The sequence below is a fragment of the Chenopodium quinoa genome, unplaced genomic scaffold (assembly GCF_001683475.1).
Source record: "Chenopodium quinoa cultivar QQ74 unplaced genomic scaffold, ASM168347v1, whole genome shotgun sequence".
NCBI lineage: Eukaryota > Viridiplantae > Streptophyta > Magnoliopsida > Caryophyllales > Amaranthaceae > Chenopodium > Chenopodium quinoa.
Genome location: NW_018744304.1, coordinates 6,193,507 through 6,220,420, shown reverse-complemented (window position 1 = coordinate 6,220,420; position 26,914 = coordinate 6,193,507). Strand labels below are relative to the sequence as shown.

The following is a 26,914-nucleotide window of genomic DNA, read 5'->3' as shown; positions in this document are numbered from 1 at the left end:
ATTACATCCGGCTGCTCAGCGGATCTTGGATGGGTATGAGTTGGGGTTATGGCAGTTAGCCCCAAACTCCTGGGTCAACGTACTCGGCTATGTGGCCGGGTGCGAACTGCACGGGGTGGAGCCGAGCTTCGAGGCTTTCGCCCATATGAACTATCTCAGCCGGACCCCTAAGACAGGCGGTACCGGCTGGTATCAATTGACAAGCCACAGGGGCTACCTCATGACGAGAGGTAAAGCAAACAAGTGGAAGGACTGGCGGAGCACCTTCCTCATCATTGAGAGTTCAGACATTGAGCTGAACAAGCGCTTCAATAGGTGGAACAGGAATCCGCCCCTTCTTGCAGGCGGCCGTAGCATGCCGCCTGTTCCCCCCAAGGCTAAGAAAGAGATCCTTGATAAAGGACTCTTTAAAGTAGAGTCGAGGGTCGACTCTACTTCAGGGGTACGAGAGCAAGTACCCCTGCACTGCGTCCCGAGCTTCAAATGGCTCTACGACGAGTACTTTTTGGCCGCCTGTGGCCTCAGCAGTCGGTGCTCAAGAGGTAGTCGGCCTGTCGAATACTCTGTTGTTCCATACATTTCTTGTTATCTTTTATTAACTTTGCCGTTTGTTTTTGCAGCTGACGCCATGAGCAAAATCACCGCCTCTAAGACTGCGGCGGCCATGTTGCGGGCCTCGATCATGCAACAAGCTTCAACCGACTCCCCCAAGAAGGGGGCACCCTTGGTGAGCTCCGAACCTTTCACCCTCTTTTTGGAGTTGTGTTTATGCATATACTGACTTCTTTTTTTCTTCTTTTTTAGACGGGTGCTCCAAGAGCTTCATCTTCCCAACAGCCGGACCCCAAGGCCAGGAGGACGACTGTTGCGAGCTCTCCTGGTTCTGCCAGGAAACATGTGGCGGCTGAGAAACATCCGGCCACTTCTTCTAAAACTCCAACTGGGCCGCCTAGAAGTATGAAGTTGTCCTTGTAAATTTTAGACTTGCTCCCTTTTTTACTAGGTCTAATCCGTTTGTTTATGCTTGATGCAGCCGGCCCTCAGGAGCCTGGCTTGTTAGAGATGGACAAGTCTATGATCAGGGCAGTTCCTCCAGCTGAAAGGGAGGCGGTCAGGGGTGTCGGCACCCTTGACCTAGACGGGATTGCAGGGGTCCTTGCTGAGGTATACTTAGCATATTTTTGAGTATTTGGATTTTTGGACGCCTGTTTTCTTTTTGTTTGGAAACTGACGCCTGTTCCTTTGTACTTAGGCCCTGCTCCGAGTGAACGGCCTTCGCAAGCCGCTTGACCGGAAGAACAAAGAGGTAAAGGCTGCAAAAGCTATGCCCGCCTCTGACTGTGATAAGGCAATGTTTCAAATTGCCCAAAATGAAGTTCTGACCATTGATATTCTTTATTATCAGGCGCAGGCTACCGCCGCTGTTCGGGCTCAGTTAGGGGCGGCCCAGAAGAGGAATGGCGAGCTGGAGGCGACCATCACCAATCTCAAGGCCGAGCTGAAACCTCTTCGCATAAAAATGTACTCATACGAAGCCTTGGAGAAATCCTTGGCCAACGTAAAGGAACGCCTGGTGACCCAGGAGAAGAGTCTTACTCAGGAGCTCTCGGAAAAGGCCGAGCAAGAGAAGAAAGAGCTGGTCCGGGAGATGATGGAAGACTCCGCTCAAATCCAGCGCATGACCTGGGGCTGCCTCTTCCCCAATGCCGACTTTGCCTCTTGGGAAAAAACGTACCGCCAGTGTTCTGATACATATAATCAAGAGATCCTGGCGGCTGCTGAGGAAGAGGCGTTGGAGGAAGCGTTGGAGGAGGAGGAGCCGGTAGTGGCGCTTGTGCCGCTTGGGGGTAATGCATCAAAAAGGGATGCAGCTGAAGCCGAGTCCAGCAAGAAGAGTGCTGACCAGGCGGCAGCTGCTAATATTGAAGATCTGCCCCCTTCTTAAGCTTTATGTATTCTTTCCACGGCCTGCGTGCCGTTTGTTTTGTATTTACCCGGCCAGGGGGCCGGGGCTTTGAATATTTTGCCGGTCTTTAATGACCGGCTTCTTTTTAATGAATTTTTGTTTTGCTTCAAATTTGTCTAAGTATTGAATATTCTAATATCCAATTGTTCACTAGACCGACTGTTTTACATGGCCGATAGTTGCAGACAGGTACGGATAGTTAGTCACGCCGCCTATGCCCCTGGACGACTGGTTTGTAAATTTATCCAATCGGTATTCGAACTATTTTAAGGTCTGGATCCTTTTTAGGCGGTCCTGTCATTTGTAAATTTAACCAAGTAGGAAAGTGGTCTGACCAAGTAAACATGAGTATTACCTAGTCGCCAAGGAACTGAGTAGTAAAGATAACAAGCGGCGGGTACCGGTTGTTTCCCTTTATTCGCCAATGTTTGTTGGCTTTTAACTCATAATTTGTTAACCTAGCAGGAGTAGTGGTTGAGAGCCCCTGTTTGCTTAAAACAGGCGGACGACTCATACCTTTTAGGCTCCATACTAAGTTTGAGTGACTATAAGTTAACATAGGAGTTACTTAGTCTTCGTCACACTCTAGATTGAGTAGTAGAGGTACCAGGCGGCGGAGACCGGCTGATCCCCTTGATTCGCCAATGTTTGTTGGCTATTAACTCAATAGGTTACCTAGTAGGAATAGGGGTTTGAGTGCCCCTGTTTGCCAAAAAACAGGCGGTCTACTCAAACCTTTTAGGTTCCATACCAAATTTGAGGGAGTGACTATGAGTTAACATTGGAGTTACTCAGTCGCTGTCACTCTTGCTTGAGAAGTAGAGGTACCAGGCGGCGGAGGCCGGCTAGACCCCTTGATTCGCCAATGTTTGTTGGCTATTAACTCAAGAGGTACCCCCTGCATTTATCCCAAGTAATACAGGCGGTCATCTGACTCAGATGTCAACTGCTACCACTGGTTTGGTTAGTGATAGAGTTATCCTTGTCTCAAAAACGGCTACGTGGTTGCCCTTGGGGACAGTCGTATAGGTGCCGTGTAATTAGTTTATAGAGCAATGTTCCACCCAAAAGGGAGCTGCTCTCTGCAACGAATTTCATCCGGAAGGATGCCGCCGGACGCCTGCTATGATGTTGGGACAGGACGTATTAGTTTTGAAGATTGGATCAGTTGGCTTGGCGCCTGGTCTGATCATTCGGCCTGTGGCCTTGGTTAGTTCCTGGTGAACGTAGGTGCTAAGTAAAAGGAGGGTAGCCGCCTGTTTAGGCACATGGTCGGCCAGGCCCTGATCATTTTTAGTTAAGTATAAGGGGGGTGGCTGTGTGTTTGGAACCAGTCAGCCCTCTTCTATGGAGAGTAGCCGACTATATGTCCAGACGACATGCCCCTATTGTGAGTAAAACTCAATGGAGAGTAGCCGACTATAAAGGTACAGGCGGCATTCCCTTCTAAAGATAGAGTGAAAAACTCAATGGAGAGTAGCCGACTGTAAAGGTACAGACGACATGCCCCTCTGAAAATAGAGTAAAATACTCAATGGAGAGTAGCCGACTATTTGTTAGTAGGCGTGCCCCTCTTAGTACAAAATTGAATAGTAAGTGCAAAATTTTATTAAGTAGCTCTTGACTATTTACATCATTCAAAAGAAATATTTCTTAAGATTATCTACATTCCAAGTTCGAGGCAACGGTTGTCCGTCTGGTGTTTCCAGACGGTAGGTACCGTCCCTGACTTCCTCACAGATTCGGTAGGGTCCTTCCTAGTTGGGAGTTAGTTTGCCAGACTCATTAGCCCTACCAACTGCTTCCATTTTTCTAAGTACAAAGTCCCCTACTTTGAGTGGACGCCTGTGTACTTTTTTGTTGTATGATCTAGTCATTCTCAGGCGATAGATTTCATGGCGCAAGACAGCATTGCCCCTTTTTTCAGGAAGTGAGTCTAATGCCAGGCGCATGGCTTCCCAGTTTGCCTCTTCGTCATATAGCATTACTCGAAGAGTCGGCTCGTAGTGTTCTATTGGAAGAACAGCTTCCGCACCGTAAGTTAGGAGGAATGGAGTTTCTCCCGTCGCCCCTTTTTCAGTCGTCCTAATGGCCCAGAGAACATGTGGTAGTTCATCCGCCCATAGGCCGCCTGCTCGTTCAATCTTTTTCTTGAGACCGTCCGAGATGATTTTATTAAAGGCTTCTACCTGGCCGTTTGCTTGTGGACGGCCGACAGATGCAAAGTAGTTTGCAATTCCTTGGTCACCCAACCAGCTTTTGAGAACAGGCGTCTCAAATTGGGGACCATTATCAAAAACCATAGACATGGGAACCCCGAACCGAGTGATGACATTTTTCCAAATGAATGAAATTACATCTTTCGTCTTGATTCCCTTTACAGCCTCCGCCTCTACCCATTTAGTGAAGTAGTCAACGGCAACAAGTATGTACCTCCTTCCGCCTGTAGCAGGCGTATATGGACCCAGAATGTCCATGCCCCACTTAGCAAACGGTAGTGGGCTATGAATGGTAGTGAGGTCAGTAGCCAGACGGTGAATTAGTTTTCCAAACCTTTGGCACTTGTCACATTTTTTTACCATCTCCATCGCATCTGCTTCCAAAGTAGGCCAAAAATAGCCCTGCCGCCTTGCCCTTTGAGCAAGCGTCCTACCGCCTATATGAGAAGCACAGTAACCAGAGTGAAGATCGTCTAGTATCTCTCGTCCCTTTTCTGGAGTAACACACTTTAAGAAGGGTTGAAGGTACCCCCTTTTGTGAAGTTCTCCCTTTATCATTTCAAAACAGGTGGCTCGTTTTTTCAGTGCTGCCGCCTGTTGAGGATCATCCGGCAGTGTACCGTTTGTCAGATATGCCCTGATTGAATCCATCCAGGTTGAGCTTCTGTCTAGGATTCCAATAGGGTTTTCCTCGATGCTTCTCTTCTCCATTACTTCCCAAAAAACAGTTCGAGGAGTATTAAAGGAGGCGGATGATGCTAATTTTGACAGTGCATCCGCCTGGTTGTTTTCTGATCTCGGCACTTGGATCAGATGGAAATCCTCAAGGGAGCCGACTGCTTGTCGGACCGCCTGTAAATACTTGATCATGGCCGGATGGGTTGCTTCGTATTCGCCATTGTACTGACTCACTATCAATTGTGAATCGGAACAGGCGTCTATTTTTCTTGCCCCTGCCGCCTTGCACATGCGGATCCCAGCTAGTAAAGCTTCATATTCTGCCTCATTGTTTGAAGCCTGAAAACTGAAGCGTAGAGCATACTCGTACCTGTCGCCCTCTGGCGACTGACATATGACGCCTGCTCCACAACCATTTGAAGTAGAGCTTCCGTCCACATATACCTTCCATACTTGTTCTGGAACTTGAGAGTCAGGAGGACGAGTCATCTCTACAATAAAGTCAGCAAAGGCTTGCCCCTTCACTGCTTTTCTAGGCTCGAAAGTAACTTCGAGGCTCTGTATTTCTATGGCCCATTTGATCATTCGGCCTGACGAATCCATGATGGTAAGTGGCCGCTTGATAGGTTGGTCTGTATACACGACGACTGCATGTGCCAAAAAGTAGGGCTTCAATTTTTTAACAGCCATGAAGAGTGCAAGACCAAATTTCTCCACTAGGGGATACCTCAACTCGGCATTTTTCAGTACGTGATTGACAAAGTAGACCGGGAGCTGACAGCCGTCTCTTTCAGCAAGGAGAACAGCGCTTAACGCATGATCAGAGACGGCCAGGTACATGTAGAGTACTTCTTTGGGCAAAGGGCTGACCAGCCTTGGCAAGGAATGCAAGTGAACTTTCAATTTCTGGAAGGCGGCCTCAGCATCCGGCCCCCATTCAAACCTTGCCTTTTTCCTAATTGCCTGGAAAAAGTATAGGCATTTGTCGCCTGATCGGCTTAGAAATCTTCCCAAGGCCGCCAGACAACCTGTTAACTTCTGAACCTCTCGGATGGTACGAGGCGACTGCATGTCAATGACCGCCTGCACCTTCTCAGGGTTCGCCTCTATTCCTCTCTGATTGATAAGGAATCCGAGAAATTTCCCAGACTCAACTCCAAATACACATTTCTTGGGATTGAGCATGACATGGTGCCGCCTGAGTGTGGCGAAAGTTTCTCGGAGGTCCGACAGATGATCTTTCTGAAGTTTAGTCTTGACAATCATATCATCAATGTATGCCTCGACGTTTCTCCCAATCTGATCAAAGAACACAGTGTTTATCATTCGCTGGAAGGTAACCGGGGCATTCTTAAGACCAAACGGCATGACCGTGTAACAGTATAACCCCTGATCAGTGACGAAGGCCGTCTTCTCCTGATCTTTCTTCCATAAAGGAATTTGATGGAAACCAGAATAGGCGTCCATAAAGCTCATCAAAGCATGGCCGGCTATTGAGTCGACCAGGTTATCAATTTTAGGCAGAGGGTAACTGTCTTTGGGGCACGCCTTGTTTAAGTCTGTGTAGTCTACACACATTCGCCAGGTGCCATTCGGCTTTTTAACAAGCACCACATTTGCAACCCAGTCTGGGAAGTAACATTTCCGAATGAACCCTGCATCAAGTAATTTTTTAACTTCGGCGGCTGCCGCCTGACTTCTTTCTTCGCCATGGTTCCGCTTCTTTTGCCGTACCGGCTTCTTTTTCGGATCCACGGCCAGTTTATGTACCGCCAGATCAGGACTAATGCCTGGCATTTCATGGACTTCGAATGCAAAGATGTCCTTGTATTCTTTCAATAGTTTGTGAAAGTCGTCACCAAGGTCTCTCAGAGCAGTCGTCCCAACTTTGATTGTTCGGTCAGGACGTGAGTCGTCTAAGCTCAGGTCCGCATGCTCACCAGCCGGCTGAGAGCGGAACTCATCCGACCGCTCCTCTGCCAATGATTGCTATTTTCTTTCTTTTCTTGCGGCCCCTGTCTGGGATGTCTTTCTCTTCTTGCCGCCTGCTTCTTGAACAGGCGCACTCTCCTTGAAATTGTTAAGGTCTGTTTTTTTACCGCTTGACCCAGTGGCCATAACAGTGGGCTTGACATCCGAGAGATAGCACTATCGGGCCATCCTCTGATCTCCCCTTAGGGAGCCGACTGTTCCATTATCCCTCTCAAACTTGAGCAACATAAGAGATGGGATTATAACAGCCTTGGAATTATTCAGGGTTGGTCGACCCAGAATCATGTTGTAGGCCGAGAGTTCTTCCACTACCAGGAACCGGACTACCATGTGTCGTTCTTCCCCTTTTTCGCCCAGGCGGATGGGTAAATCCACTCGTCCCAGTGGGTGGACGACTCCTCCTCCAAACCCTACTAAAGGGTGGGAGGCCGGATGTATGCAATCAGTCTGATATTTTAGTTTCGACAGACATTTGCTACTGATCAGATCTGAGGAGCTTCCGGTATCTGTGAGGATTCGGCCAACTCTCTGGTTGGCCACTTTACATTCAATAACGATAGGGTCGTCATGCGGCCCTCTTACCCCTCCTAGATCTTCTTCAGTGATGACAATCTCAGGAAATGAATATTTGGACGGCCGTTCTTGGTGAACGGAATTTACATCTAACCGCCTGATATTGTCTTTGTTGCCCCTAATAGTGGGGCCGCCTCCTGAGAAGCCGCCTGCAATGGTGTAGACGACTGCATCATCTGTATCGGAGCTGTCGGCCTGTTGATTCTTTTTGGCCGACTGCTTTTTTGAGGAAGTGTTCCCCGTAGATTTCTTGACATAAGTGTCAAGATCACCTTGCTCAGCCAGGCGGTCCAGATACCGCATGAGACTGATGCAGTCATTGGTGTGATGACCAACATCATCATGATAAGCACAGAATTTATCTTGGTTCCGGTTGTTTGCAGAACCCTTCATGGGGACCGGCTTCTCAATTGAGATCCGTCCCTTGATTTCTTTTAGGATAAACTGGTTATCTTTGTTAAACGCATACTTTGGGGAGTATGGTTTGAATTCTTTTTTCTTTTTCTGGGCCGGCTGTTTAGAGGAATCAGCCGCCCAGACCTCTTTTCTCTTCTCATCTTTGTTTGACGACTGTTTCTGTCGTCCTTCTCTTTTGTCGAACCTTTTCCCGTCCGACTGTTTTACCGTACAAAGATCAGTCGCGTGTATATAGGCTTCTGCTTCAATCAAGGCCTCTTGAAGAGTCGCCACCCTCTTTCGAACCAAATCAAATTTGAAGGTAGACCCGTCTTTGAGACCTCTGAAAAAGTCAGTATAGGCTACCTCATCCGGTAACCCTTGAATCTGTATTCTCATCAGGTTAAACCGCCTGATGTAAGAACGAAGCCCCTCCTTCTCGCCCTGCTGAATTGTTCCTAAATCAAGGGTCGTTTTCTTCGCAGAGATGTTCTTGGCGAAGTTGGAGGTGAATAAGTAAGCAAGCGTCCTGAAGCTATTTACACAACCAGTCGGCAGGTTGCCGAACCATTGTTGTGCGATTCCTTTGAGAGTCGCTGGGAAACACTTGCACCAAGTGGGATCATCCAACCCTTGAAGGTACATCAGGTTGGTGAATGTCATCAGATGGTCTTCTGGGTTAGTAGTGCCGTCATAGGCGCCTACTAGTACATTTTTCACTTTGGCCGGCTGAGCAGCTTCAGTAATTTCCTTGGAGAAGGCCGACGGCTGTTCACCAAGTCTAACCAACCGTAGCTGCCAGTCCATAGGTTGGACGTTTTTTGCTGCAGGTCCACCAAACGGAGGTGGCTGCAAAAAATACTGTTGTTGCGGCACAAATGGTAAGTTTGGTACCGCCTGGTCGCTATGAAAGCCGGACTGACGGGAAGTGCCGCCTGACTGACTCTCATGATACGACTGAGTATGCCTCATCGAGGCATTTCGCAGACTGTCTTGAAAGTTTGAAGTAGAGGCTGACTCTGACAATCGGTCACTCTTCTTCTGCTCTAGCAGTAGCCGAGCGTCAGTGAATGTTTGCTTCGACCCATCCGCCTGAATATGACGAACAGGTTTCCTATTTCCTGTAGGAAAACGGAATTTTATGAAATCAAGGGCAGGTGGCTCCCGCTTCCTAGATTTAGGATGAGGAGTCGCCTCTCGCCCTTGAACTGGCTTCCTCTTCAGTGAAGTGGAGGGTTTCTTAGCCGACTGCTCCTTGACTGGAGCAGGCGGCTTCTTGTTGATCAACTCTTGAATCTCTCCCTTGAAGTTCCTCATGAAGGTCATGAGTTCGTTCCTTGTGATGGGAGCAGACCCATCAGTCGGCTGTTGCCGAACAGGCGATGCGCCTGCTGGCTCACTTCCAGTTTGAAGATGTTCCCGTTCCCTCCTTTCGGTATGACGGGTACGTCGGGCCCTTAGGGTCCCGTCTGAAGCTGTGTGAGCTTCAACTTCAAATTCACTCTCGGTATCATGGTCCGACTGAACTTGAGGGTCGTCTAGGGGACGCCTCTCTTCAGGAGTCGGTACAGACTTGGATGCCATCTCAGAAGTACTCTCCCCACAGACGGCGCCAAATGTTTCGGGGTTTTCTGATGTCCTGCGAGAGAGTTACAATTCCGAGACTGGAACCGGACGCCTGTACCTGCAAAATAACGGAGACTCCTGGTGGTGGGAGCTCCGCCTCCAACGGTCAAGTTAGTACTTGATTAAGGAGTAATTAATGCGGAAATTAAAGTGATTGGGTCCCTCTAGGTGAGAGTGTTTAATGTAGGTAATCTGCTTTGTTAGCGAGATCAGCCGGTTATTACTGTGTGTAATTAATGTGTTTTTTTTGTAATCCCCCTTAATGAGGATTAAGGGAGGTATTTATAACCTTGGGAAACGTGCCCATCCTAGGTTTAGGTTAACCTAGGGCTGATTGGGCTTCCCTTGGAAGTTGGGCCTGGGTGGCCGGTTTCTCCATTAGGCATGGAGTATGCCACATGTCATGACATAATAGGTCCAAGGTGGACGAATAAGCGCGTGCCACGTGGCAAGCCCTGGCAGTTCCAACTGGGGGACACTTGGCAGGACCTGATTGGCCCACGTGGCGCATTCCGATTGGTGGGAGCAAAATCCCCTAATCAGTACTTATGTGGACTACTCTTCGGTCCACGGATATGGGGGTATGGGTGGGAATGTAGACCCTAACTACTATGCCGGTGGTTCGGGGTATGGTGGTGGTGGCTCTAGCCATGGAGGGGCCGGGTTTAGCCACGGTGGAGGGTACTCTAGTATGGATGAGGATGAGGAGTAGGCTACTCTCCTAAGTCAATGAGGGCATTGCTTGATTTGGCTTGGGGGGTGCTCTTTCCCCTTTGAAATTCTCTTCCTTCTCTCCCTTTATTTTCTTTCTAGTGTAGTCTTTATCTGCTTTCTAGTATAGTTTTTTATTGCTTTCTTATTTATGAAAAATACAAAAAAAATTGAAAAAATAAAAATCAAAAATACGTTCCAATGAATTGTAAATCATGCTTCCTTGTGCCCCATACTTGAGAAAATTGTTTTGATTCTTGGTATTTGATGATGAACATTGTGGATTTGTTGGTCATGATTTGAAGTCTAATTGTTTGGATTCCTTAACTTGCGTCAATTTTGTCCAACTACTTGTGAATATAGTGCCTGACTAGTTGATTTGGTTAGGAAGTGTGTGATAGTTCCATAATTCCTGGTATGTTAATGAATTTGAGTATTGATTTGCAACTATGAGTAGTGTTTCATGACTTTATAATATGCACATGAGGAGGACGAAGGCGTTCATTCCTTAGGTAGCCTTCAGAGATATTTAGATACATTTGTTCCCTTATTGTCACCCATGTTGTTGCTTGTGCCCTTTTATTGTTCATAGCCGCATTGCAAGCCTAATTTGCCCCATTGGTTACTAGTCTCAAGCTTGGCTTGGGGGAGCTATTAGTGAGTTAGGTGAGGGAGTTTGTGGTGTGCACTTTAATTGCACAATTTGGGTGGGCTTTGAGAAGTAATTTGTTCTTGATCATATTTTTTGTTTTTATGAATTTGAAAGTTGTATATATTTGAAAAATGAAAGTGTGATGGAAAAAAAGAAGTTCAAGGAAAAAAAAATGAGAAATATGAAAGAAAAGAAAGTGAACTTCGAAAAAAAAAAAAAGGAGAAAAAGTGTTTGATGTTCAAATGTTCTAAGTGAAGGTTAATTCAAAGAAAAGGAAAAAAAAAAAGTTGAGTTTCAATGTAAATATTTCAAGTTATGAGTTCAAAGTTTGTTATTCACTCTTGTTCTACACTATCATGTTTTTATGAGTGAATTTGTGAGTGTTGGGATTGTTTTATTGTTTGGATTATATTTGGTTGTTGTTGGAGTTGGTTATGTTGGAGATGTGTATGATCATTACTTTTGATCATGGTTTTATTAGGATTTGGCTCCCTTAATGCATAGCTTTTCTCTCACATAATCCCAAATTTATCCTACCTTTACCCTAGCCTTACATTACAAGCTTAAAAGACCTTCCGACCATGTGCATAGAAGTTATGTGAATGTGAAAGTGTTGTTTTTCAATGCAAGTTATGACTTGACATATTTCGAGTCGACTAGTAGGATGAGCGTTCAATGTTTTTATACACACGAGAGTGTGAGTTGGGAGGGCATTGTTCACATTAAAGGGGTTGGGTGGAGAGCGATCGAGTACATTCTTTACTCGCCACATAAATGAGAGTCAAGTGTGTGAGCACTAGTCTTGTATTCTATATGCTCTTGTGGTTTGCTCTACTTGACAATTGTTGGGGAGGAAGGGTGATTAGATGAATAAGATTGATTGACTTCGAAGCATGTTTGTTTAATTTTACCTTGAATCGTTGGCTTTTGATTTGTTGATTGGGGTGAAGTATGTTTTATATGTTCATTGATGAGCTCTTTGCTTAGGGACAAGCAAAGGTTTGGCTTGGGGGAGTTTGATATGTCTATTTTATATAGTGTTTTACCCCCGTCCCTCGGTCATAATTAGTAGTGTTTTTGGCCCTTTGGGGCCACTTTTATTACTAATATGTGTTTTCTAGTGTTTTCGTAGTTTTGGTTAAGTTTTGCAGGGAATTGCACCTTTGGAGTATTTTCCCGGGATTTTTATGAAGCGACTACGAGCATTAGAGGAGCACGACCATTTTCGGAGCCCGAGGCAATTGGACCATGTATTCGAGACCCGAGAGGAAATATGGATTGGGCCGAGAAATCTAGCCCAAATCAAAGTCCAAACCTCCAAGATGAAGCCGGGCCCGATCGGGCGAGCTGTCGCATGCCAGCTGCCAAGGAGATGCGCCCCCTTCGCCCGATCGGGCGCGTGTTTTGTTAGAACCTGATTAAGCTTTGTTTATTTCGTGTTTTAGGGGGAGATATTTATATTGGTTTTGTACGGATAATTAATGACTTCCTTCTCTTAGACTTTCTCTCTCTACTTAGTATTTCTCTATCTCTAGAATTCTCTCAAAAATCTTGTACTTAATTCCTACATTAATTCCAGATTTGTTTTGGTACAATTTCTTCCCTTTCTAATTTCAGCTATTTTAATTGTTTTCTTGTTTATGTTTTTAATTGTTTATTTGATTGGATTAGTTATGATGATTAGTGAGTATTTTAATTCTAGGGTTTAAGGGGATCCATAATTAATATGAAGGGATAGCTTGTTATTATTGATTGTTGATATTGCATGATAATTTCCTATTGAATTGTTTTAATTCTTTGCAATTAGATTATGAATCGAGCAGATGTAATTTGGTTGTGAATGTTTAGCAATATTGAATTGATGAATCGAGCAGATGTTGATTTAATATTAAAGGTTATTTTTAATAGGAACTTAGGTCTAATAAATTGCGAGAGCCTGTTAGATCCATGTTGGTTAATAAATTGTGAGAGCCTGTTAATCATGTTATTGATGCATTGTTAATTATTAATTGTTTCGTTCTATCCCGGAATATTAATTATTGGTGAACCTGCGACCCTAGGTTTCCTTATTATTGATTCTTTTCTCCCTAAACTCATCCTTCGTAGTATAGAATTCATATTTAAAATATTGGTTACTTAGATAATTTAGATTATAACAATTAATTAGAATTAAAAAGACTTGTTTCCCTGTGGAGTTCGACCCTACTTCCCTATCTACTGTAGTTAGTGATTTAGGTAATTATTTTTTATCAGGGGATACGACTTTACCCTGTCACTACCCCGATCCCGGTTCCCCTCCCTTTCCCCCGTTTCAATCCAAGAAGCTCTCCCTTTCCTCCGTCCCGATCCTGGCCTCCATCCCCTTTCCCCGACCTCGATTCAGCCCGATTTGGGGGGTTTTTGACTTACTGAATGTAGTTTGGGTTTGATGGGTTTTTGATTTTTTTGAAGGTGGTTTTGGGATTGGATTGGATATGGTGGATTGCGGTGGTTTCGGGTCTGGGTGGCGGTGGTTTCGAGTCTGGGTGGGGTGGTGGTTCCGATGTTTGGGTTTGGATGGTACGTGGTGGGGATGGTGGTGGTTATGGTGTGGCATAGGTGGTGTTGATTTTCTTTTCCTTTTTTATTTATATTTTTACTTTTTTTTACTCCCTCCGTCCCAAATTACTTGCAACGGTTTGACTTTTTGCACTATTCACACATCTCCCTTTGACCATCTTTTTTAACATGAACGTCAATATAATCATGTAAAATGTTGTTGTGTCTATTTTAATGTATAGTTTCTTAATATAAACTTTTTATAAATTATATAAATATATAATAAAAAAATATCAACGGTCAAACATGTGCATCGGCAAGCGTGTCCAGTCAAAATGTTGCAAGAAGTAAACTGGGACAGAGGGAGTATTATTTTAAAAAAAAAAAATTAGACAAATCAAATTGTGACGTGCACGTGTAAATTAAACTAAAAAAAAGGAAAAATTGCTCCCATTAATCTGAACTTTGCCTCATCCGCCGAAATTAATCCCAACTTTTGTTTATTATCTATCAGTCCCAACTTTAGGGGGGAAATTAATTTCTATTGCACCCAACCGGTCATCTAACCTGATATAGCAAGTCACCAGACACGTGTCAACACGTGATAGGTTAAAAAAAAAAAAAAAAAAAAAAAAAAAAACCAAAGTCAGCCCCCACCCCTATCCCGGTAAACACCCCACCCCCACCCCTACCCCGCCGGAAAAACACCCCCACCCCCAACCCCCCCGGCTGCCGAAAAACGGCGCACACCAATCCCCCGCCCTGCAAACCCACCCAAATTTTTTCGCCCCTTTCTCCATCACCTTCACCGTAAAACCCCTCCCCAGCCCCGATAACCCCTCCCCAGCCACCGATAAGAAATCGGTGAAGCCCAGCCACCGATAAGAAATCGGTGAAGCCCAGCCACAACATCGGCGACGCCTAGCCACGAAATCGGCCACAAACGACTGAAATCGGCCGGTTTAGGGTATTTAGCCCTAACATCGGTCATTTTCGGCCATTTGTGGCCAATATCGGCCATTTTTGGCCATCGGTAGTGCTGGTTTGGTGTGTGTCAGTGGTGTTCGTGTGGTGGTGGGTGTGGTGTTTGTGTGGTGGGGGTGCTGCTGGGTTGTTATTATTATTATTATTTTTACATTTTTTCTTTTCTTTTTATTTTCTTTATTTTTCTCAACCAATTACATATTAACACGTGTGCAAAAAAAAAATCACAAATGTTTACCTGATTTACCGGTTGCAAGTCATTTGGGTGCAATAGAAATTAATACCCCCTAAAGTTGGGAGTGATAGATAATAAACGAAAGTTGAGATTAATTTCGGCGGATGAGGCAAAGTTCAGATTAATGGGAGCAATTTTTCCAAAAAAAAAACATTTTCAACCGGTTACTAGTCACCCAAGACCATTAGAATCGGATTGATCATAAAGATGGAATTTTTTAAAAGTATCCCAAAGGTGGGATTATTTTTCGCGGACGGCCCTAAGGTGGGATTATTCCCAGCAATTTTCCTTTTATATATTTGCTTCATTTCTCCATGTGCGAAATTTTAGGAGAAATTAAAGAAAGTAATAAAATATGAAGGTAATGGGGTGGGTGGAAGAATAAAAAAAATTGTAAAAAGTAAAAGTAGTTGAGAGAATTGGAGGAGAGAGAATATGAAATTAATAAAATACGGAGTATGATTTATGTTGGGTCTACTTGTGAATAAATGAATTAAATATTGCAAAAGTTTTCCAAATAAGGAAATGGAGTAAGTATTTAAAAATGGTCGGAAAAGAAAAGTGGAGCAAATATTTAAAAATTGAGGGATTTTTATAACTTTTATAAGTATGAAAAAGGAGATAAAATTGTTTTAAGACCGCAAAAAATCAAATGGGGCAAAATATTAGGGACGGAAGAAGTAGTTTGTACTCTGTATGATTACGAGTATGTATTTTTCATATTGTATTACTCATCAGCATTTCATTCTTATTGAATCATCTTGTACTTATACTTAAAACAAAGTAGTATATATTTCAACCACGCATAATGTATATTTGGTTTTCTAAACCCTAATTGACTATAGTGTTTTGATTTGGTTTTCTTTTTTCTATTTTTATGGTCAAACTTATTTAACATAAAGAATGTCAAAAAAAAAAAAACTTTTAAAAGCACCATTTTGCGAAAAAAAACCCTTTTAAAAGCTTTTTGGTTAAAAAAAAACCCACCACGTTTTTTTTTTGCAAGAGAAAACATGTTTGGTTACCCTCTAATTAATTAATTGCTCTCTAATTTTCTCCCATTTTTTCTAACTACCCTCTAACCCACCTAATTATTTAATAATTTATTTTTTTTTATTTTTTTTTTAAAAAAAAACCATCATCGTCAAACCACCAGCCAACCACCCCCAAACCATCAGTCAACTAGCTGCCCAAATCAGCTCCATTGCCAGCCGACTCTCAATTTCACCCTTATCCCCGCCGGCAACCATAACCTCCCTTCGAAGCAAACATTGTAGAAGGTGAAGTTGGATTGGGATTTGGGTTAGATTAGGGTTTTGAACAGGGGGTTGATGAAATTGATGGGGTTATAATAAATTAGTGGTGGTGTCACCTATGTTTTGAAACATAATTATTGAATTAATTGAATTTGATGAGGAGATTTATAGGTGAGTGATTAAGGTAAATTGAGGAGATTAGATAAAGAATTCAATTGAAACTTGGGATTTGGATTTTGGGTGAAGAGGATGAAAAAGTGCAATAAGATGATAGAAAAGTTGAGGAAGGAGAGAGAAAGAAGAAGACTTGAGCAAAGGGGAAAGCAAGGAGGTCAGGAGGAGATGGTCGTGGTGGTCGCCAACGGGGATAAGGGGAAAAGGGGTTTTGGGTTGTCGGTTTTTGGGGATTTTGGGGTGCGGTATTAAGGGTCGGGTGTGGGTATGGTGGTCAGGTGAGGATTGATGGCCATGGGGGTTGCTGATGGAGTTTTGGTGGTGTTGCCAAGGGATGGGGAAAGGGAAGGGGTGGCTGGATGGTGGTGGGCGGGGTGGTGGTTTTTGTTTTTTTTCTTAATTTATAAATTAATTTAATTATTAAATGGTTAAGTGGATTTTAGAGGATAATTAGAAGAAATTATATCTTAATTGTAGGATTTTATAGGTACTAGTTGCGGAATAAACATGAATCATATTCATACAGTACCTAATCCCAAGATCTAATGCATAACACATAAAGAACATATAATTATATCTTTGAAGCGTGATTCCACGTGCGATCGAGCAAGAACAATGAGAGATAAATTAAAGAACCCTAAGCGTGATTCCTCTACTTGGTCCACGGGCACAAGTTAAACCTCCACTAATGCTAGTTAGTTGTGATTGAACGCTTCAATCAACCTTTAACGGAGAAGAGAGACACGAGCTAACCATGAACCACTACGACGAACACCACGAGCCACCACGAGGGGGCGCCGGACTCACGGACGTGAAGGAAGAGGGGAGGCCTGTGAGGTGAGGAGAGTGTTTAGGGTTTTGGGATTTAGTTGCTTGTTTCACAATCCACTGAATGTTGATTGTTATCTTCAACCCTAGGCATGGATCTTATTTATAGATTACATCTCTAAATAAGAGTCCATTTCAAGCCCAAACACCTTATCTTAAACACAATTCTCTAGCCCAATACCCTTGTTGTACGTGTGACTTTATAGGATCCATTCTATTGGGCTTTAATTTGGACTATTTAACTAGTGTAGGGAATATTTCAAGCATTACCCCTAGCTTGAACCCCATTGTGATCATACACTAAAGTACGGTGGCATCCAAAGGGAAAGAAAATAGAGCAAAAGAGTCGCCAACAAGTTTTAGGAACTTGTAAACCGTTCACGAGGTGAAGGTTACACCCTTAACGATCTAGGAGATCGTTAACTCCAATAAGGTCTTGAACCAAATAGGGTTCGGGGATGAAGGTACAAATCCAACCTAAAAGAGATTAAACCTGCCCTAATAATAGGCCTCTACTTTATTCAGATCGTATTCATGTGCACTTTCTGACTAACGAGCAATCAATAGGTTTACCCTAAACCTGTTTAATCTATGTTGGTTGAATATTAATGCACAAATAAACTATTATTGGCGATCACTTGAATTATAATCAAATTAACCCTAAACAAGATTATTAATTATCTTATTAAGCGTGATTACAAGTACAAATTCCTTTTAAACATGCATAAAAGGCGTGATCAAGCAATAACAATAAATATATATCAAGCAACATAATAACAATCATAATCATAATAATAACAATTATAATCATAATTAAAATAATAAAATTAATCATAATTAACATAATCATGTTAAAGCAAAATAATAGCAAGATCCTAGGCATGATACTAACAAGATTAATAACAAACCCTAGCATGTCACTAAACATTAAAATTCAAAGCTTTAGTCCTAACATGATACTATTATGAATATTAGGAAGAGAATAAAAGGCATCATACTTTTAATCATACTTGATTTTAGAGTTACCCTAAACATGATACTAGGAAGATCAAAACGCCCTAACATAACAGTAGGAATCATAATAACAACCCAAGCATGATTTCTACATCATAATAACAATGTAAACAATTAAAGCACTTACTTTGATGCCTCGTACCTCTTTCACGTCTAGGGCAAGGCAACTTCGAATATGGCTAGGTGTATCTAAGTCTAATGAATGCGGAATTTTTATGTTTGAGAGAAGGCTAGTTTAGAAAAGAGAGGGAGAGAGTAATAAGAAAATCTTGATGAGAGTTGGTGAATATTGGTGAATAACTGATGATTGAAAACGGGGTTTTTACGACATTATTTATAGAGAAAATCAACCAAAAAGATAAAACATCAAAAACAAAGTTCTGACGCAAAAAAACCAAATTAGCGCCAAACGCTGACCTTGGCACCAGACGCTAAGGCTAGCGCCAGGCGCCAAGCGTAGCGCTAGGCGCTACAGCTGGCGTTTGGCGCTGACTCAGAAATTCACGCGTTTTCTTAAAATCAGATAGAAATTGCCGTATAGGAGGATAAAATCGTATTTTCCTCAAAAACGTTCTTTGATCTTAATTAAAACTCTAAAAAGTCAACAAAAGTCAATTTATCAATGCTAATTGAATTAGGAATGAAAAGAACTTTCTAGAAGAATCTAGAAGACTAAAATCATTCCTAATTGCATTAGGAATGATAAATCCATATTAGCCCTCCTCTAGATCATTGGGCCGCATATAAGGCTCAAACCGGGGCCCAGTTCAGTAATTTGGCCATAACTTCCTCAATATTCATCGGAATTGGGCTTATAATATATCGTCGGAAAGCTCTTTTCAAGCCCTATCCAACTACACTACTATTGGACCCATATCATGGACCAACCAAACTGGATTGACTGTTTTCTTAAAATAGGTTTTCAAAAACAGAGAGAAGAGAAAAGAAATTAAAACTTTCCGCAACACTAAACTTTCCACACTTTCACTTTATTCTATTATGATTCGACGCGAAAGGTACTCATCACCGGGTTTGGTTTTGGGGAGACACAAATGGGTGTCTACAACTAGCCCAAAGATCATTTGTCATATCTAGCAGCAAACAATGATGACCCAAAAGAACGAACTTATTATCTTCATAATAGTGATCCTTGATATATCTAGTAACGTAATTGCACTTATCGAAAACACAATTCCTTCATTAATAACATCAATTAGATGTACTAGGTTGTCTTTTAACAAAAAATAAAATAATTACAATCGGGTTTTCTTTTGCCAAAAAGCTTATATAAGGTTTTTTTTTCCGCAAAATGTTGCTTTCAAAAGATTTTTTTAGCAAATATTCCTAAATATGATTATTACTAGTGAAAATTAAGATCAATTATACTACGTAGTAATTGTTATTATTATTAGTAGTAATGCTAGTAAATTTTCTTATTTTATTAAGATTGATCGAATATTTGCTAAATGAATTTTTCTGGTAAAATTTGTTGAAACCCTTAATTGGAGGTTACTTTTTCTTTAAATTAGCTAATATGTCAAATACATTGAATTAGTTTTTCTTAATTAATAAGAAATAATGAATATGGGGCATTATTCATAGTTCAAAAGTTTGACACCAGCTTTTCAATCCTCCCTCCCCTTCCTTTATAATAGCGAATTAGAGATTAGTCTTATATGCACGCAATGCATGCTTGAACGTATGAAGCTCAAAGAACTTTTAAAAGGCCTAATTAACTATGTTGTTTTGATCTTTGCTAATTTTACTTTGTTTATTTTGTTATTACTTATTTGCATGCATCTTTTTATTGAATTAATTAAAACATTACAAATAAGAGTATAAATCGTTTTTTAATCTGATTACTTTGTATTATAAAAAGATCAAAATGAAACCATGTTTAATTAATTGTTATACATCTAAATAACATCATATTTAGATAAAAGGTGAGAAGACACGATCACTAGTGAATATCATCTGGACTTATGACTTGTTCTCTTCACCTAAAACAAGGAGATCCGATCTAATTTTCATAAGGTCTGATCTGATATGATCTGAATTTTTATTATTTGGTCTGGTTTGATTTGATTTAATAATTTGACTAAATTTTCACTACATTTTAATATTAATCTATAAAGAAAAACACATTGTTGTCAATATATATATCACTAGGTGAAAAAAGGCATTTGACAGCGGTTCAAACCCGATCTAAGACACTGGTTTGAACCGCTACCTATGTGAGGGGTGCCAAAAAGGGGGCCAAAAAGGCACCGGTTCAAACCGGTGCCAAAAACCCCCCAATAATCAATTTTTTTTTTTAAAATTAAATAAACTAGAATTAAATGAGGATACCAAATATGAATCGAACATCACAATCAATATAATTCAATCTATTCAATATATATATATGATCAAAAAAATTACAGTATAGATCAATAAAAAAATTACAGTATATAAATCAAAAAAAAAAATTACAACATATAAATAAATAAATAAAATTACAATATAAATCACAAAAAAAAAAATTACAACTTCACAATATATTGTATCTTGATTCTTCAACTTAAGATCTAAATCCATATATCTGCACCAATTAAAACAACCAAAATGAATCGATTAACATGATTTAGCTGCGAAAAAAATAAAAAATAAAAACCCCAGAAAATCGGAAAAAAAAAGAAAAGAAAATCAGTTTAAAACCTAGAAAAAAACCCAGAACATCAAAATCAAAAAATAAAAATATATAAAAAAAACTCAGAAAAAAAACCGATTAAAATAAAAATTAAAATCGAAAATCAGAAGAAAAAAAAACCCAGAGAATAAAAAAATTTCGAGAGAAAAAACCTAGAAATTAAAAAAAATCGAATTAAAATAAGTTTAAAAATCGATTAACCAAACCAGAAAATTGAAAATCACTTTAAAAAAACAAATTAAAATCGATAAAAATAACAAATAAATCGATTAAAATAAAATAAAATTCGAAAATCAATTAAAAACCCAGAAAATAAAAAAAAATCGAATAAAAATCAAGAAATAATACCCTAACCTTGCTCATGCATGTGTTCGTGGTGGATTAAACCAAAAAAAAATTCGAAGAAACCCATAAAAAATTTCAAAGACACTCATAAATCAATTAAACCCAAAATTAACTTCGAACAAACCCAAATCAACTTGTATTAACCCAAAATAATCAATTTCGAACAAATCCATAAAAAAAACACCCAAAAACGCATGCATTAACCCAAAATCGATTATTGTAGCCGAAAATTAACCCTGAAATCAAAAACAAAATCAAAAACGAAAAAAAATCAAGATCGAAATCAAAAAAATTAACCCAGAATAACCCACAAATCGAAAACACCCAGAAATCAAAATAGTTGAAATCGAAAGAAAAATTGAAATTGAAAGAAAAATCAAAAGCCCAGAAAAAATTGAAATCTTAAACAAAAAAAAAAAACTGAGAAATCGATAAAAAAAAATGCAATCAAATTTGATGGAAAGAAGGGTTTGAAAGAGAACGAGAAAGGGATTGAAAGAAGGGATTGAAAGAGAACGAGAAAGAGATTGAAAGAGGAGATGAAAGAGAACGAGAAAGAGATTGAAAGAGGAGATGAAAGAGAAAGGGATGAGAGAGAAAGGATGAGCGACGAAGTGTTTTTGTGAGTGAATTAGCTTTAGGGTTTGAGACTTACCTTATATATAAATGGAATAAAAAAAAGCCGGTGATTTTTTTAAAAAAGGAATGGCACCGGTTCAAACCGGTGCCTTTTTTATTTTTGGCACCGGTTCAGGGTGAACCGGTGCCTTTTCTCTTTTGGTAAAAACCTGCCCAATTCTAGACCGGTTTTGGGCACCGGTTTAGGCTGAACCGGTTCCATATGGGGGGTGCCTAATGCCTTTTTTCTACTAGTGTATATATATATATATATATATATATATATATATATATATATATATATATATATATATATATGATCTTGTTAGATTTGTTTCATTATGAGCTTTTCAAATATGTAATTTTCATAATTTTTTGTAATGCGCAATTAATGAAATCTAGCAATAAGTAAATGATAATTAAAATTTCTGAACTGGTTTGATTTGAATGTTTCTGATCTGGTCTAATCTGAATTTAATAAGGAATAAGTAATAAGTAACTGAAATAAGTTGAAGAGAACATGTCCTTAGATTCACCGTGAAGGCTTAGCTTAGACCCATAAGATCTATCATATTTGAATTGAATCTATCAAAACCTTAAAATGAGATCAAGATTAGATTAGTGACTCATTGTCATCCTTAAATAAATTCATATATAAAAAAAAACATATTATTTTTATACCAAGTAGGTTTTATCATTTCCGTAGCAATAAAAATGGAATATGTGATCCGAAATTGGTTACTCATGTCGGGCTCAAATTTGTGTCTAAGTGTTTGACTCATATATCTATATAGCTTGATAATAAAATGTCTATGATTTTGGTTCATTATGTTATGTTCATGTGTCGAAGTATCAGATATTCAACAAATATATTTAAGTTTGAGTCGTCGATATAAAAAAACATGTATTACAAACTTACAGTATAAATCACCAACAATAGACAACAAAATTTGTTGAACACCACCTCTTTTTAGTATTGTATAGTACACACGCACCCAAAAATTTTAAATCACACAAAATCATTGCACACAATCAAACTCTCCATGACTCTCTCAAGAACCAAAAGAAAAAAAATTACGTGCACAAAATTACAATCTCACACGGTACAATAGTGCATTATGCACAAACTGTCAAACCCTCACAAAAGAACAAAAATATGCTCGAACCATTGCATGTAAGTAAGCTGTCAAATTAATTAATAGCATAATTATTTATATAATAATGATTTGCTAGGGTAATTAACGTCTTCTAGCTGCAGTTTCTCTTTGACAATTGAAATAGGCAGCAGCAACAGGAAGACCTAGATCATTTTCGGCTGCGAATTGTCGAGTGTTGAAGTAATCCCTAGTCGAAGGTAGACTCACTATTGTTTGTCGACGATTCTGCTTAAATAGGATGAATATAAACCTGTGTATTCCTATGTTTGGCCTTGGGATTTCATATCGAACCATCTCCGATCCTGCATTATTGTTTGTCCAAAGAAACTTGTTCCATAAGATATACCGTTAATTGAATAGAGTGTGAGGAGGAAGGATATTTGAGGTATCATTCATCAACCATCTTACACTCGAGTATACCTAATATCTTACTACTTTCGTTTCTTTTTAGTTGACACGTATTCCTTTTTAGGAAGTTTTTTTTAGTTGACACATTTCTTTTTGAGGTAAATTTTTCAGCTTGCATTTACAAGTTACCTCACTTGCTTTTTCACTCTTTCTCTTCTCCTTAAAAATATATGCCTAATTCAAACGCGTCAACTAAATAGAAACAGTGGAAGTATTGTTTTTTTATTTATTGAGCGGACCTAATATATAAAAAAGTACATAGTTTATTTTCATGTTATACTCCGTAACATGTATAGAAAAATAATATACGTACCAAAAGTGGAGTCAGTTGTGCCTGGTATGTCCGACACTATCCTGCAAAATTAGTCATTTCATAGTTAGAACTTTGATTTCGTTACGATAAGAAAATTGTACAGTCACATTATAATGATAGAAATTCAACAAAATCATATACTTCAATTATTTTTTCCACCATACTATGGAGTACTATGTTAAGTTTCAAGGCTTCAATCAATGCTAATTGGTTCTGATTGATCAGATTTTCACTTTATCCCTACTAATATCGGCTCGTACTACACACTTGACCCCAATCTTTTCACCCTGTGATTAAATTGAATCAAATAGGAAGAAATAAGGTTGTATGATTGGTTGGGAGAAATTAACATATGCAAGAATGCTCTTTTTACTTTAGAAAGTCAATTTTTTTTACTCGAAAATGGTTTGTATTAGACAAAAATAATGATTTACTGGTATTTAGAATATACTCATATTGAATTGTTTACTTAAACTAGCATTATTTGAATATGCACATTTTAGCGTCAGACCATCTTAATGCGAGATTTTATAAGATTTAAAAAGCGGCTAGAGTATATGTCTAGCGCAATTGTTATTTTACATCCAATTATAACATTAATTATACCCAAAAGAAAAAGGAAGAGAGTATGGTTGTACCATGTATATGGTGCAACTTGTACCATGTGTGGTTTGCTATATAAGGATCAAAGTTTTTATAACAAAATAGTAGATGAACATTTGGAGATCATTCATGAAGACTTAGGGATTGATATAGAATAACACATATTCCTAACCTCAACCATCAAGTTAAGTTTTTGACTGAGTTGATTTTTTAGGTCTAGGATTATGTTTTATACTCTATCAAAGTGATTAAATTAATCATAACTTATTGCACCAAAAAAAAAAAAAAAGCACAACTTAAGAAGGTACATAGTGTAATCTTCGATGACATTGTGTGCTTAATTAAGTTTTTTTTTTTTTTTTTTTTTTTTTTTAAGGAAAAATTAAATTTATCTTGAATAATGGGATTCTCTTCTAAAAAGCATGATTTGATATTTGGCTCCAATTTGGTGTCAAGGTGTCATTTGTTAGATTGGACAATTACATAATTGAGTATTATATACACATTTCAAATTATTTATTTATGGTAGTCAAAATATATATGGGAGTCAAAATTATTTATTTATGGTAGTCAAATGTATAGTGTAAGGAATTGGTGTTATAATTAATTTTTGTTAATCAATCAATCAATTACATTATACTAAAGGCGAAATTTAGAGAACACTTGGCAAAATATTACTACCTCCGTTAAGTTTTATTTGCAACTTTGGGGTATTATTTGTGAGATATAAAATATTCCAAAGTTGCAAATAAAACTTAACGGAGGTAGTATAAAAAGTTTTCCCTCCAAAACCACTTATTAAAAAAAGCTTATTGTAATTAAATTATGACTTTTAGTTTGTATAAAATCTAAAATAAATGTCCTTAAATATCAAATTGCCCATTATTACTATTACATGTTTAATTAATTTCTTTCACAATATTTCATACTCCGTACTTTTTACTACTAAGTCTATTTATAATATTTATATCCATTATTTTTGGTAAAATTTATTGTCATTAGAATTATTTAACAACCGTGCATTGCACGGGGTTTAATCTAGTTATAAGTTCTAAGGGTGATAAGAGTCAAGTTTATTCCCGGTGATATCTCAAGTTTAATTAACTCAACTTATTTATGAGCCGAGTTGAACTAGCTAGACTCAATTTAAGAGACTTGTGACTTGTAAGCATATTCAATTTATTGATTATGAAATATTAGCAAAGACTTAGTAATGGTAATTGTATATTCATACCAATGAAGATGCTCTCTCAAATAAGGATCACTTGGTCCAGGTACATCTGGGTCTGTCAATACCTACAACCAAATATAAATTAACCATTAAATAAACATACCAATAACAAAGTTACTTATAATCATATTAATATCCTTTGTAGCTCTCGACACAACATGAATAAAAGACAACATGCTTGTCAAAAAAAAATGAATAAAAGACGCGTAAGAAATTTTTGGCATATAACTTCTCTAGTTTAAATGATCCCCTATTTCTAGGAGCATTGTTTCACCCCTTTCTCTCGCTCAATCTACTTAGTGTACTTTGTATATGAACCTACCAAGGTAAAGAAAGTTCTCATATCTTCACCATTGATATCGACCCGAGGTTTGGAGGCGACGGAAGAAGGAAGAAGCTCGGAGCCATTGAAAACCTGCTTATTGTTATAGTTGACACACATTTGTACGGATGGGTTGAAGGGATCGATCACATCTCCTATCACCCGTCCTACTATTAAAGGTTCTATCATCCTTGCCATAATGTTTTTGATGTTTCTCGATTACTTAATATTATATTTTATAAGAGATTCTCTTATAAACAAAGTATGGTTTGCATATTTCAAGGATGTTTGCGCAGCCTTATATAGTTATAATTATACTGTTATGAGATACCCTAACCTACCAATAATATTTATATAGTTGTATATGTCTACTACTTTATGCAATTATGCTTAATGCATGTATTGATTTATGTATAGTCCTAAAAAAAAAAAAGAAGATTATGTATATGCAAATATATATATATATAGTACTTTTACTTGAATTGACTTGGGAGGTCGTACTAAAAAAAGACATTATGTCGTGATACCAATTTTACTTAGGTTCTGTTCTTTTGAGCTTCTGGGCAAAGTAGAGTAGAGCAGAAGTCACCAGAGCAGAACATAGCAGATTTCAGCAGAATAGAACAGAGTAAAGCCGAGCCGAGCAGATTTCATTATTATTAATCAAATAGGTGAGTAAATCAAATCCACCCTTAATCTAACAATATGTTTTATTTGTATATCTTGCATTCTTGCAATTTGAAGACTAAGGCCCTGTTCTCTTCACCTTAAAAAAATAATATTAAGGCCTTGTTCTCTTCACCTTAAAAAAATAATATTAAGTAAAAATAATTTCAGTTCAGTAAAAATAAGTTCAGTTCAGTAAAATAAATTTCAGTTCAGTAAAAATAATTTCAGTGTAGTAAAAATAATTTCAGTTCATCAAAATTCAGTTTTATTAAAGAATAATATAAAATCAGTAAAAATAATTTCAGTTCAGCAAAAATTATTTCAGTTCAATAAAATTAATTTAAGTTCAGTAAAAATAATTTAAGTTCAGCAAAAATAATTTCAGTTCAGTAAAAATAATTTCAGTTCAGTAAAATTAAGGTGAAGAGAACGGGGCCTAAGTAAAAATAATTTCAGTTTAGTAAAAATAAGTCCAGTTCAGAAAAATTAAGTTCAGTTCAGTAAAAATAATTCCAGTTCAGTAAAAATAAGTTTAGTTCAGTAAAATTTAGTTTTCTTAAAGAAGAATTATAATAGAAAATCAGTAAAAATAATTTCAGTTCAGCAAAAATAATTTCAGTTCAGTAAAATAATTTCATTTCAGCAAAATAAAGGTGAAGAGAACGGGTCTAAATGGGTCGTGGTGTTTTTCATCTTTACATACCCTCCCCTATATC

At 38.9% G+C, this 26,914-nt stretch overlaps 1 protein-coding gene across 1 annotated transcript; it reads right to left on the bottom strand.

The window, feature by feature from the left end:
* Window positions 1-22,372: 22,372 nt before the first annotated feature.
* LOC110695815 (CEN-like protein 4) lies at window positions 22,373-25,780 on the bottom strand. Its single transcript, XM_021873041.1, has 4 exons — window positions 25,530-25,780; window positions 25,211-25,272; window positions 23,374-23,414; window positions 22,373-22,954 (listed from the first exon to the last, which is right to left on the bottom strand). Exons 1-4 carry the CDS (start codon window positions 25,725-25,727, stop codon window positions 22,734-22,736), a joined length of 522 nt encoding a protein of 173 aa, XP_021728733.1. The 5' UTR covers window positions 25,728-25,780; the 3' UTR covers window positions 22,373-22,733.
* Between the last annotated feature and the right edge of the window lie 1,134 nt (window positions 25,781-26,914).